Here is a 12,083-nt window from a genome sequence, read left to right on the forward strand (position 1 = left end):
GCAGGAGAATGGTGTGAACCTGGGAGGCGGAGCTTGCAGTGAGCCGAGATCGCACCACTGCATTCCAGCCTGGGTGACAGAGTGAGACTCTGTCTGAAGAAAAAAAGAAAGCAAGCAGCATGGCCAACCTGCCCCCAGAGCAGGCTGGAAAAGGTCCCACACACTCCCAGCCTGTGAGTCCACACCACAGTCTCTTGTGAGTCCTACCCAGTGGTCACATCTTCACACTCAAGGCCTGTCCCATGCTGAGCTCCAGCTTCTCTTGTTGCAGTTTCTCCTCCACATGTGTACATGCTGGGGGCATCCTTAGGAGGACACATCAAGGACAAGAGTGCCCCTTTGCCTCCTACTCACAATCTGTGGGTCCATCACTTCCTCTGAACTCCGCCCCGCCCCAGACCCCAGGGTCCCAGGTAACTCTTTCCTGTACAGCAGAAGATGGACCAGCTGAGTCTGGCCACAACCAGTGTCCTCCTGATGGAATGCTCTTTGGCCCCCCAAATGTGAGGTCACTGGAGATGTGAGCCTGGTCTTGGGACCAGCTGGGTAGGTAGCATACAGGTTTGGTGACCTGCCATGAGATAAGGTTGGTGGGCTTGAGGGGCATAGGTGCAGATCTAAAGGGGGGCAGTAGCCCTTTGGGCTCAGGAGAGGGAGCTGGCAGGCTGCCAGCTTCTTGCTGGCCCCAGATGAGTCCAGGGGGCCCATAGGATATTGGATGGGTGAGTAGGCTGCCCCTGCCCTTCAGTCCCAATCTTCTGGCCCCAAAGCCAGGGAGTGTCCAGTGAACTCACATGCCCCAACAAGGTCTTGGGCAGACCGAGCATTGGCATCTCTCCTTCTACTCTCAGACATGGGCCAGGGCAAAGCCAGGAAGATTCTCTGCATATATCTCAGCTTCCCTGGAGAGCAGTGGGGCTCTGGGTACCCATACTCCACACACACATAGAGGCACAGGGCTTGGCATGAGATAAATAACGGTCATTGTGGTTGTGTGATTCGGTCCAGTTAAAAATGCGGACAATAACCTTCCTCTGAGGGTGGTTGGGAGGATTCGACTAGCTAATGTATGTGAATTGCTTAGAATCGTGGCAAGTAGAAAGACCTACAGAAGCATTTATGAAATACACATAAGAAAACAATAGGCCCGGGTGCAGAGGCGCTCACAAAGGCACACACAAACACACACAACTGCGCCTCCAAGTCATGCACCACAGCTTCAGACACATGAAGTCACACAGGGACTCAGACACTCACAGTCACACAGACCCAGAAGAACACCATGCCCAGAGTCCCACAGAGCCCTGCTCTGACACATAGACTTACTCTCAGGACACCCACACCCATCACCCTGTCTACCCCTCAGACCGTCACACACCAAACTCCGGGGGACGGGGTTGGTGGTAGTTCTATCCCCTGGCATTCATCAGTACTTGAAGTGTCTCTGCAGAGGGTGTTGAGCTCCTCTGAACCTCAGTTTCCCCATCCACAAGGACTTGTATGGGGCTATCTTTGGTGGGGATCCTTTGCTGGGGCCAGAATTGTGAGGGTGTAGGCATAGGTAAGTGGGAAGTGCGGAGGACCACAGAGGAAGGGAGAGCCTCTGATGATGGGATTCTCAGGCAGATGTTTCTTCCAGGCCCTCTTTTTTAGAGATGGGGCAACTGAGGCACGGAGAAGGACAGCCCAGGCTTACACAGGCATCATGCAAAGGCAGAGGAATCCCAGGCTCATTAGAACTGCCTGGAGCTCTGCCTTGTGTAGGGAGCTGCTGCTGGTCAGAAGGAGGAGGCTGCCTGACTGCCCTGATCTCTAGCAGGCAGATGCCCCCACTGGGGAGCAGGGAGAAGGGGCTTTGAAGTTAGGCGCACAGGCAGACAGCCTCCTCAGGAACGGGCTGGTCCCAGGGGATGGGGTTGCTGTGGAATAGGACTGAGGGGCTGGGACAGTCCCCTTCCCAGAAAGTGGGCCCCAGACCCTGGCCCAGGAGGAGGAGGTGCTGCCCACTCTGTGTCTCCAGCTCTCTGCCTTTGCCTGTCTCTCCCTATTTTTCTTTGCTGTTCTTAGTCTGTCCACCCCTCCAGCTGGGGGGATCTCTCCTCCCCACCCGGCTTTGTCTGTCTCTCCTCTCCCTCTAGCCTTCCCTACCATTCTGCTTTTAGGTCACTCTCAGGGAGTGACAGTCTTCCCAGGGGGTCTCCTCACTTCCCCACAGGATATGCTGTGCTTCTCCTACAGGGGTGCACTGTGAGGTCAGTCTCCTTCAGGGACCTCCATCCCTCCTCCATGCCACACCACACCCACCTCCTTGGGGAAACAGCTTCTACCCTGGGTGAAGTGAGGGCTGGAGGGGGCCCCTAAATCCCACCCCCTGCCTGTATGATTCTGACCTCAGACCTACATTCCCTGTGTCCGAGACTACAACAAAACTTGCAGAAAACAGAGGTCCCCAAAGCAAAGTCTGTGGGAGTACGCAGCAGGGCCAAAGCCCAGCCCTCTGTTGGGTCACACTGTCATCTTCCAGGGAGAAACAGCCATGGTGCTCACAGAAGCAGAGGATGGGGAAACTTCAACTACAAATTTCCAGATTTGGGACCCCAAACGAGGCTTCAGAAATAGGGAGGCTTCAGGCAGCTGGAACCCACAGTCCAGACATCCCAGGGAAAGCAGGCACCCAGGATCCTGGACCAGAGGGGACTCTCACCCAAAGTTCGAACTACTGGGGGAACTCAAGACTGCGTGCCTTAGACCTATCCCGCGGACCCCAGGGTAAGCCCGCAGCCTGTCCCGGAGTGTTGGCGGCGGGGGACTCACCAGCGCGTACGCGGAGCTGAGCACGGGGCAGCAGAGCAGGAGCGCCAGGCCGGGTGCGATCCGGGCGGTCCCCATCGCCACCGCCTAGGGCCGCGTCCCTCGGGGCAGCCGCCGCCGCCGGCCCTGGTGGTGGTAGGGGGTGCAGAGCTGCGTCAGGCCGGCCGCCCCGCCCACGCCCCGGCCTAGGGGACCCCGGCGTCCCGGCGGCCCGAGGCCCCGGGGCCCGGCGCGGGGCCCATGCGCTGAGGGCGAGCGAGGGAGCGAGCAGCGCAAAGGAGGGAGGGAGGGAGGGACAGGAGGGAGGGAGGGAGAGCCGGAGGCCAGGCGGGCGGCGGGCGGGCGCCGAGCGCTGCGGAGCGGCCCGTCTGCCTCGGAGCGGAGAAATCACATCCATATGGCCGGGCCCCCCGCCCCCGGCCCGCCCCCCGCCCCCCTCCCGCGCCGCCTTTTCTTTCTTTCTTTCTTTTTTTTTTTTCTTTTGGGGAAATGGGAGCTGTGGCTTCGCCCCACGCCCAGTGGGGGGAGGGGTCGGGGTCGCGGTCTGCGGGGGGCGCGCAGGACTGTTATTTTTAGCTCCGCGGCTTTCGCCCGTAGGGAGTCAGGGCTGGGCAGGGGGCGCGTTCTGAGCCGCGCGGGGCGTGCAGTTAGGGGATGCGATCCCAACTTTGCAGTCACACTGAGCCTTTGGGTGTTCCAGCCGCCAGCCCCCGGCCGTTCGGCCTCCTGAGATCCCAGCCCCTCGGCAGCCGCCTCCCGCACCCCTTCCCCATCCTTGGCCAGAGCCCTGCTTGCGCCTGTGCGGCTCGGGCGCGCAGCGGCCCCGACGCTCTGTCGGTCTGCCTGTCAGCCTGTCTCTAGCTCCCCCAGCCTTGGCCTCAGTTCTTCCAGCGGCCCCAAGCTCCGTTTCGGTCACTCCCTCGCTCCCTCCCTCTCCCTTTTCTCTCTACGAAAACATTTGCAAGTTTCCAAAAAAGCCACCGAGCCGAGCGGCGCGGGGCTGGCGACTCCCCCGGGTTCCGAGGAGGCGCCGCCGACTGACACCGAGACAGCAGCCTGGCTGCTCCGGCCAGGCCCGGAGTCGCTCCTCCCCGACTCCAGCCACTTCCCCTCGGCGCGGGTCCCCAGCCCCGACTTACTCCGAGCGCGCCGCCGCGGCCCCCGCCTTGCCATGGATGTCGGGGCTCCCCCGACAGCCTCCCCAAGCCAGCGCCCCGTCCGCGGCCCCGGGGGTACTTCATGGAGCTCTCGGGATATCCCCCGCTGGCCGGCCTGGCCTCCAGCGCCCCCCGCCCGGCCGCCGCTCGGAGCCACCGCCCGCCGCGCGCATCCCTCGCCCCGGCGTCTGCCGCTCCCCTCCCCCCCACCCCGGCCGGGCGCCTCTTCCCTCCCCCGCGCCCTCCCGGGCCTTTCCCGCCCCCACCCCCTCCGCAGCCGCCGACGCGGGAGTGTGGAGAGGCCGAGAGGAGCCTTCCACCCCCCGCCCCGGGACATTGCGCTAGAGGCCGAGGCCCGGGGTCTTACGGCGGCGGGATGTGAGTGCTGGGGAGACGGGGCGGGGGCAGCCGTAACATCGAGACCCGAGCAGGGAACCCGGGACGCCGCCGCCGCTTCATTCTCTTCTGGAAAGCACAGGCTTTTTAATTTTTTTTTCCCCTGATCATCCGGCCCCCGCTGGCGAATAGAGACCCTCAGCCGAGAAGCAAGCCCTCGTTCTTCATGGGCGAATCCCCTGGGGAGGCTGCCTGGTACCCCCGCGCGCCCCCGGCCGCGACGCTGTCAGTCCACTGGGCTCCCGTTCGGGCTGTGTCGGGGTCCCTGGGGAGGCCGCTCGGCTGCCAGCCCCGAGCCCGGCTTGGCTGCTGCCACCCTCCCCCACGTCCAGCCCCACCCTCGCCTCGTCCCCTGTCCTCCGTCCCATCCCAGGCCTGTCGTTCCGCTCGGCCCTAGGCCAGCCCCGACCCCCGCCCAGGTCTGCAGCCACACATCCCGCTCCCTCCCTGCCCAGCGTCTCTTCGGGTCCGGGTCTCCGAGTCTCGACCCATTCGGCTGCTGGCCGAGCCTCTCCAGCTTGCCCGGCCCCAACCCCAGAGGCTCGAGGCTGCCAGACCTGGGGCTCAATCCAGACACCCACTCTCAGGCTTCACTTCCCTCCCCCGTTCCCACCCCCACTCCCAAAAGCTATCGGCCAGCTCGGATCCGCCTGGGACCCTCGACTTAGGGGAAGGCAAGGAGGAGTCCGCGGGCGTTGGGGTTGAACGGGGCGGGATTTCTATGTTTGGCTGGGGAGGGCACGCTGGAGCTCTAAGAGGAGGGGCCCTTCGACCCCAAACCTACTACCTCCCGGTACCAAGTGGGGAAACTGAGGCAGAGGGAGGGGCTGGGGATGCCTGGAGCGGAGGGCTTTAAGGATGGCGGAGGAAGCGAATGCATGAGGCCCTGGGAAATGAGTCTGGGCTAAGCAACAGCCTGTGCTTGCCCGCTTACCAGTTGTGTGTCCTGGACACTACCACTCTTCGGCTGTCTGGACCTCAGTTTCCTCATCTGCAAAATGGAGAGATTGGCCAGCTGATTCAAGGGCAGTGTTAACTTTACTGTTTAGTTTCCACGAGGGTGGGCATCCTGGCCCATGGGCTCCAGGGGCTCTCCAGACTCAGCCTGTGGATATTGAGCTCCTCAGAGCCTGCAAACCTGCCCTCCAACCCTCAGTGCAAATCTGCCAAGCCCAAGCCCTAAGGCCTAGGATCCAGCTGCAGCCACCCTTCTGCTGGCTCAAGCCCATCCAGCTTCCAGACTGCACTCCCAGGTGCATTCCCCATGTATTTCTTCTGCTGCTGCTGCTTTCTTCTTCTTTCTTCTCCTTCTCCTTCTCCTTCTCCTTCTTTCTTCTCCTTCTCCTTCTCCTTCTCCTTCTTCTTCAAGACAAAGTCTCACTTTGTCACCCAGGCTGGAGTCCAGTGGCATGATCTCTGCTCACTGCAACCTCCACATCCCAGGTTCAAGTGATTCTCCCAAGTAGCTGGGACTACAGGTGTGTACCACCAACCTGGCTAATTTTTGCATTTCTTGGTAGAGACGGGGTTTCACCATGTTGACCAGGCTGGTCACGAACCCCTGACCTCAAGTGATCCACCTGCCTCAGCCTCCCAAAGTGCTGGGATTACAGGTATGAGACACCAGCCTTGGCCCTCCCCATGCATTTCTATGGCTGCCTCCCTTCTCTGTGCCCACTGCCCTCATTTCTTGTTCTGGTGTTCAAGGGCTGTGCTATTTGAGGCAGTTTCCTCCAAAAATGACTCTCCCTAACAGGAACTGTCTGCTAGACTCCTGGCTTTCTTCACACATCCACTCTCCTGCCTTTGTCCTTGCTGCTTCCTCTGCCAGGATCATACTCCTCTGCCTGGTGTAAAGGACACTCCCCTCCCTCCTTGTGTGCCCACATCCTCCATTACTGGGGAGGGAGGTTGTGATTTCAGGGCTGCCTCCTATGGTATGTAGGCTCCTTGGGACGGAGGCCCAGGTGCCAGAATGGACACCTAGAGAACATTTGTGGTTCTTCAGTGTTATATTTTAATGGTCTCAGCTTTATTATGCCTCTGTTTCTTTTCTTTTTTGAGACAGGGCTGTTGGCCAGGCTGGAGTGCAGTGGTGCGATCTCAGCTGACTGCAACCTCCACCTCCCAGGTTCAAACAATTCTCTGGCCTCAGCCTTCTGAGTAGCTGGCATTATAGTTGTGCACCACCACGCCTGGCTAATTTTTGCATTTTTAGTGAAAATGGGGTTTCTCCATGTTGGCCAGGCTGGTTCCAAACTCCTGGCCTCAAGTGATCTACCTGCCTTGGCCTCCCAAAGTGTTGAGATTACAAGTGTGAGCCACCACACCCAGCACTTTTTTTTTTTTTTTTTTCCCAGACAGCGTCTTGCTGTGTCGCCCAGGCTGGAGTGCAGTGGCACGGTCATGGGTCACAGCAGCCTTGACCTCCTGGGCTCAAGCAATCCTCCCACCTCAGCCTCTCATGTTGCTGGGACCACAGGCATGAGCTACCACACCTGGGTAATTAACAATTTTTTTCTGTAGAGACGAGGTCTCACTTTGTTGCCTAGACTGGTCTCCAACTCCTGGGCTCAAGCAGTCCTCCTGCCTCGGCCTCCCAAAGTGCTGGGATTATAGGCATGAACCACCGCACCCGGCCTATGCCTCTGTTTCTAAGTGTCTCTAAGTTTTATGGTTCTGTGACCACTAATCTCCCACCCTGCTTTCCCCCTTGGTGATGAGAAAAGAACATTAATGGAGGGATTGGAAGGACTGAGAGATAAAACTAGAGGCTGAGAGGAGGAGTTCTTTTCAGATCTGACACCAGGGAAAACTTGAGATTTGGAAACATACTATTTGTACTTGGGAGGACGAGGGTGGGCTGTGGAGAGGAATCTGATGGGTGCTGGGCCCCTTAAGGGCATTCCCCTTGCCATAACTCACGTGCCTCACCCCAGAGTCCCCTGCTGGACATTCCACAGCTGTGGGTGGGGCCACAGATCATCTCTCTCACCCTCAGGCCTCTGGTTAAAGTGCTACCATGAGGGTGGGGGTGTCACACATTAACTGGTAGCACCCAAGCACCTGGCAGAGTCAGCTTGCCCTTTTTGACAAGCAGGCCCCAGGGGCTCAGAGTTAGTTTCTGGTTAGTGTCAGGTCAGTGTTAGTTTCAATGGGGTTTGAAAAGGCCTGGCTGGGGGTGGGGAGTAGGAGTGAGTCCCTGTCTCTAATCCTCAGGCCTAGGAGGAGGAGCCAGGGTGGTCACTGGATCTCAGAACTGCAGTAGGGGCCGGACTCTGGCCCCACTGCTGCTGGTGTGGCAGCCCCAGGCTGACAGGCCTCTGCTGCAGCCATCCCACTGTGAGTAGGGCTCTGGCCAAGGTACACAAGACCCTGGGGCCAGGGTGGGCATCAGACACCAACAAGCAAGGCAAGAGGCTCAGCTCTCTGAGCAATGCAGCCTGGCCTCCCTCCCTCAGAAAACCCCTTGCCCAGACCAGGGGTTCTCTGGGACTAATGGCTCACATCTGTTTCTGAGTCCTTATATTTCCCCAGTGCTTCATCCCAACACTAGCCCCAAAGTCAGGCTGCATCCAAGCTTAGCCCTGATCCCAGACTGAGCTCTATCTCCATGATGAGCCCCAACTTCGGGCTGAGTTCTTATCCCAATCTGATTTCTAGCCCCTGGCTGAACTCTGACCCCAGGCTGTGCCTCCACCCAGCCCTCAACCCCAGAACTCTCTCGGCTTCTAGGCCCCTCTGGAAGCTTTTTGAGGCAAGAGGCCAGTAGGGGAGGGGATGGCCAGGCCATAAGTGAAGCGAGGTGCCACTTTTACAGCCATTTCGGCTGCTCATAAACACCCCCTGACACCCGGCTGAGTCGCTGGAGGCTCCCATGGCAGCTGGCTGGGCAGCCCCCTCCCCTTGCAGCAGAAGCATGGCTGCCTGGCTTTCTTGCCTCTCGGGAAGGTGAAGGGAGGGACGATGGGGGCACCTGGGACCAGCAGGCTCTGTCCCAGCCAGGGAGCACTCCCAAGGCTCCCAAGGAGCTAGAGGTATGGGCCTTCTGTCCCTGCTGGCCTCATGGTTACAAGCCCCCTGCTGTCATAACACCAGGTCCACAGATGTGTCTCCATGCGGCATGTCTTGTCTGCTCCATAGCACAGCCCAGGTACTTAGACACTCATCCCCAGGGAAACCACAGACTTGGGCCTCCCAGCTGTGCTCAGGCCCCCAGGCTCCCCTGGCCCCCACTCACCTGCAGCCCACGGGCCTTCCAAGTCGGGCCTAAAGCTGCAGAGCAGACTCAAGTTGGCCACGGGGAGGCCATGGATAGTCCCTGAGCAGCTTCTGTGGCTCAGGCCTAAGCAAGGATAGTGCTGCTGGGGACAAGAAAAGGCCTGAGTCAGAGCTTCCACTTGAAAAGAAAATTAATTACTTTTTACCAAGCCCTACACTGGCCCAGGACTTTGTCCCAGGCCCCTAGTCAGGAGTAGGTGGCAACAGAGGCAGATCCAAGTGTGCCAGTGTTCAGATGCCCAGGGCTGGGCCCTCCCCTCAGCATCCATGGGTCTGCCTGCCAGGTAACCGGGCCCACTCAAGCTGCCAGACATGTGTGTGTGTGTGTGTGTGCCTCAGTAGTCCTCCGCTTGCCCTGCCACGTCTCTCTCTTAGTCTCTGTGTCCCTGTCTGACCCTCTGGTCCTTTCCACATCTCAGGAATATCAGGCTGCCACGAGGTATGAACACAGCCCCTACTAGTGACTTTACTCAAGTTTAAGGCACCCAGAGAAATCGGAGGGGGGCTGGAGGTGGTTCTTGCCTGTGTCACAGGCAGGAAAACTGAGGCCCAAGAAGGCCTGATCTGCCAGCACTGGGTACCCAGTGGCTCCTAGACGGAAGAGATGGGGGGGCCCGTCATTCCACTCCAGCCCATGTCCTGACCCCTACAGCCCCACAGCCACCTCATATCTGACTCCTGGTGAGGAGTCAGTCAGGAAGCCCTCTCTATCTGCCTCCCAGGCCCTTCCAGGCCCAGGGTCTGCTTAAGCCGTCACAGGTCTCAAAGGCAGGGAGCTGTGGGCAGGATGACCTCTCTCTGTGGGTCTGTAGAACGAGCCGTGTTCAGAACCAGGGCTGGTTGCTCAGGATGAAGATGTGGGCAGACAGGGAGGCAGAGACCCTGCAAGATCCCAGAAACCTCACCCCCAGGCCCTGTGACCCGGCTGGAGGCTGCCCTTCTGCCTGAGCCCAGTCTGAGCTGGTTTGTGTCTGGAAGTCCTAGGCTCAGCCTGACGAGGTATAATGATTCACGTGGCAGCTGCCACTCAGCACATTCCAGCCGTAGCCCCCAGTGCCCTGCATGTGAGGCAGCTGGCCCCAACCACCCCCAGCCATTGGGCACATTCCTAGGGCCCCCCTCCCTGGGTCTTCCAGGCTCCTAGGGAGGGTACCACTCACTAGAGTTTCCAAAGTACTTTTTGTTTCACAAGTTAGACAGGGAGGCAGGGAGCTCGGTGATACCTGGCCTCCAGGTGGAGGAAACGGGACCAAAGAGCAGAATGGACTGGCCAGGGGACATTGCGAAACTATGACAAACAGCACTTACGGGACTCCTGCCCCAGCTACTCTGAAGTGCACTGCTCCAGGGGGTATCCCGGGACACGTAGGCCATTCTGTGACCAGGCCAGCGGGGGTCAGTGGGCAGTTGTGCCCAAAGGAGGGAGAGTTCCCCTGTGCTCTGTCAAGCCTCCCTGTTGCCCTGGCTCTCGACCGCCAGAGCCTCTCCCTCCCCTGAGTCCACATGCACTGCCCTACCCTGCCCACAGGCCCGGTCCTCACTGGCCAGGGAAGCAGGAGGCTGGGGCCTGTTCTGCTCTGACCTGTGGAGCCCTGAGCCAGACACCTTCCTGCTCATGGCCCCAGTTTCCTGATCTGTTGTTAACAGTTGGGCAGTTTCAGGCTCAAAGGGATCTGTAAAGTGCCCAAGCACTTGGGTCTTGGATGCAAGCAGAGCTGGGAGTCTGAAAACCTGAAGGCCTTTCTCCCCTCGAGCCTTGGGCCTGCCAGTTTGTGTTCCTCCTGTGGGCCCCAGCCCAGGGCTCTGGGGGGCAAGTCTGGCCCTCAGCTCCGGGGACAGGAAGTTGTATTTTGGTCCTGGGTCCTGGGGAAGAGGCAGGGGGAGAATGGCAGCTCAGACCCAGCCATGTTTACTCGGGCCCGGCCCCCTCCGAGCTCAACAGGCTCCCATTCATTGGGAGCCCCATAAACCCTTTGGGGCTCCCTGAGGTTCAGAACGCCTGGATGCCAAGGCTGGCTGCCGCCCCCAGACCTGCTGGGAGCCGTGGGCAGCAGGTGGGGCATGAGCGAGGCATAAGTGGGATGGTGGGTGGGAGCCTGAGACACGCCTGAGTTTCCAGGTATTTGGAGTGGAGTAACAGTTCTTGCCCCATGCACACTGTGGAGCAGTTGGGAAATCCAGGGAGGTGGTGGAGGTTGAAGGGTTCCTCCCATGGCCATGGGGCCGTCAAAACTGATTTCTCTTAGATCAGGCCCCAGAAGGGTGTCTCCTCAGACTAGGCTCCTGAGGGCATGTCCTCAAATCGCACAGCCCTCAAGGCAAGGCTGAGACTGCTGTGTCCAAAGCAGCGCTGATGTCCTTGCTGAGGCCGTATCCCTGGCCTTGGGTTGTTGACAGTCCACTCCCTGGCAGCGCGGGCGTGGGTGTGCATCCCACTGGAGCGGGGCAAGTTTCTGGTCTGTTCCTCATCTGTTCAGCAAGAGGTCTTCACTGGAAGGGGAAGCACTGGGATTGGATGCTGAGGGATGGGGCCCTCAGGTCCGCATCCCTCAGTGTTGCATGTTGTCACGTTTGTGCCCATTTCTGTGCTTTCTTTAGGTGAGTTAGAGCACTGTCCCGTGGTCCCTGGAAATGGAAGGGAGGCAGCAGCAGTGTTCGATGGGAAGAACTGTGGCTTGGGGATCCAAACCTTGTCCAGCTTTCCCATGACCTGGAAGCAGTTCTGTCCCCACTCAGGTCTTCAGTTCTCCCTGCCACAGACAGGGGTTAGAGTGGACTGTCTCCAAATCCACCCCCAGCCCTGCTGTTCCCAAGGGCAGCTCTGAGGGAGATCCCTGGTGGCATGGTGGCGGGGAGTGGGGTAGGAGAAAGGCCTCCCCACCAGATTCCCTTTCAACAGTGCCCCCACATGCCCGGGCAACCTGGCCAGCCACTGGGGACACTGGTTGGGGGGCCAAAGCAGGTCCTGTTTCCCAGATGCCTTCTGGGTGGAGTGTGACTTCCCGCTCCAGTGGTTGTAAAATCCCCAGAAGCCTAGTGCGTCCCTAGTGTATGTGTGGGGGGGTCTGTGCCTTGGAATACCCCCTCCCAGGCGTGTTTGACACGTGTTTCCGCCTCTCCCGGCATGGGCTCCCGCTGCTGCTATTTATAACCTTTAAGAGCTCCTGCCGACTGCAAAGTTTTCTTAAACTCAAAATATCACCGAGGTCCCGGGCACGCGTTCCAGAGGCCGGCTGGGCCCTGCGGTTTGAAGGGAGGAGGGGGCCAAGAAGGAGGAGGTGGTGGGGAGGGGGTTAGCTCAGACACTGGGTCCTTGCTGGGGGCTGTGGCTGGGAGCCCTTGAGTGGAGAACCCCTAGTCCTGACACTCCTGCCCTCTTAGGCCTGGAGGAACCCTCTGTGTGGGTGGTCCTTGGTCGTGCCGGGCCAAATCTCTGGG

The 12,083-nt window shown here is 59.6% G+C and overlaps 2 protein-coding genes across 8 annotated transcripts in view; one reads left to right on the top strand and one right to left on the bottom strand.

Annotated features, from left to right (window-relative positions):
* The window catches only part of PTH1R (parathyroid hormone 1 receptor), a 21,479-nt gene extending 17,331 nt beyond the window's left edge, over positions 1-4,148 (bottom strand). For all 3 annotated transcript variants that reach the window (XM_032161785.2, XM_032161783.2, XM_058443212.1), the window contains exons 1-2: positions 3,951-4,148; positions 2,815-2,937 (exon numbers count right to left, since the gene is read on the bottom strand). In XM_032161785.2, the coding sequence (XP_032017676.1) occupies positions 2,815-2,889 (75 nt within the window). In that variant the 5' untranslated portion in view covers positions 2,890-2,937; positions 3,951-4,148. The remainder of the gene's footprint in view (positions 1-2,814; positions 2,938-3,950) is intronic.
* The window catches only part of MYL3 (myosin light chain 3), a 26,148-nt gene continuing 16,455 nt past the window's right edge, over positions 2,391-12,083 (top strand). For 3 of the 5 annotated variants that reach the window (XM_058443213.1, XM_032161790.2, XM_058443214.1), the window contains exon 1: positions 2,391-2,769. The gene's annotated coding sequence lies outside the window, so the exon portion shown is untranslated. Of the gene's footprint in view, positions 2,770-4,237; positions 4,347-12,083 lie in introns of those variants that run through there. The other 2 variants (XM_032161789.2, XM_032161791.2) reach the window with 1 other exon arrangement.

The sequence above is a fragment of the Hylobates moloch genome, unplaced genomic scaffold, assembly GCF_009828535.3.
Source record: "Hylobates moloch isolate HMO894 unplaced genomic scaffold, HMol_V3 SCAFFOLD_8, whole genome shotgun sequence".
In the NCBI taxonomy this organism is placed as follows: Eukaryota; Metazoa; Chordata; class Mammalia; order Primates; family Hylobatidae; genus Hylobates; species Hylobates moloch.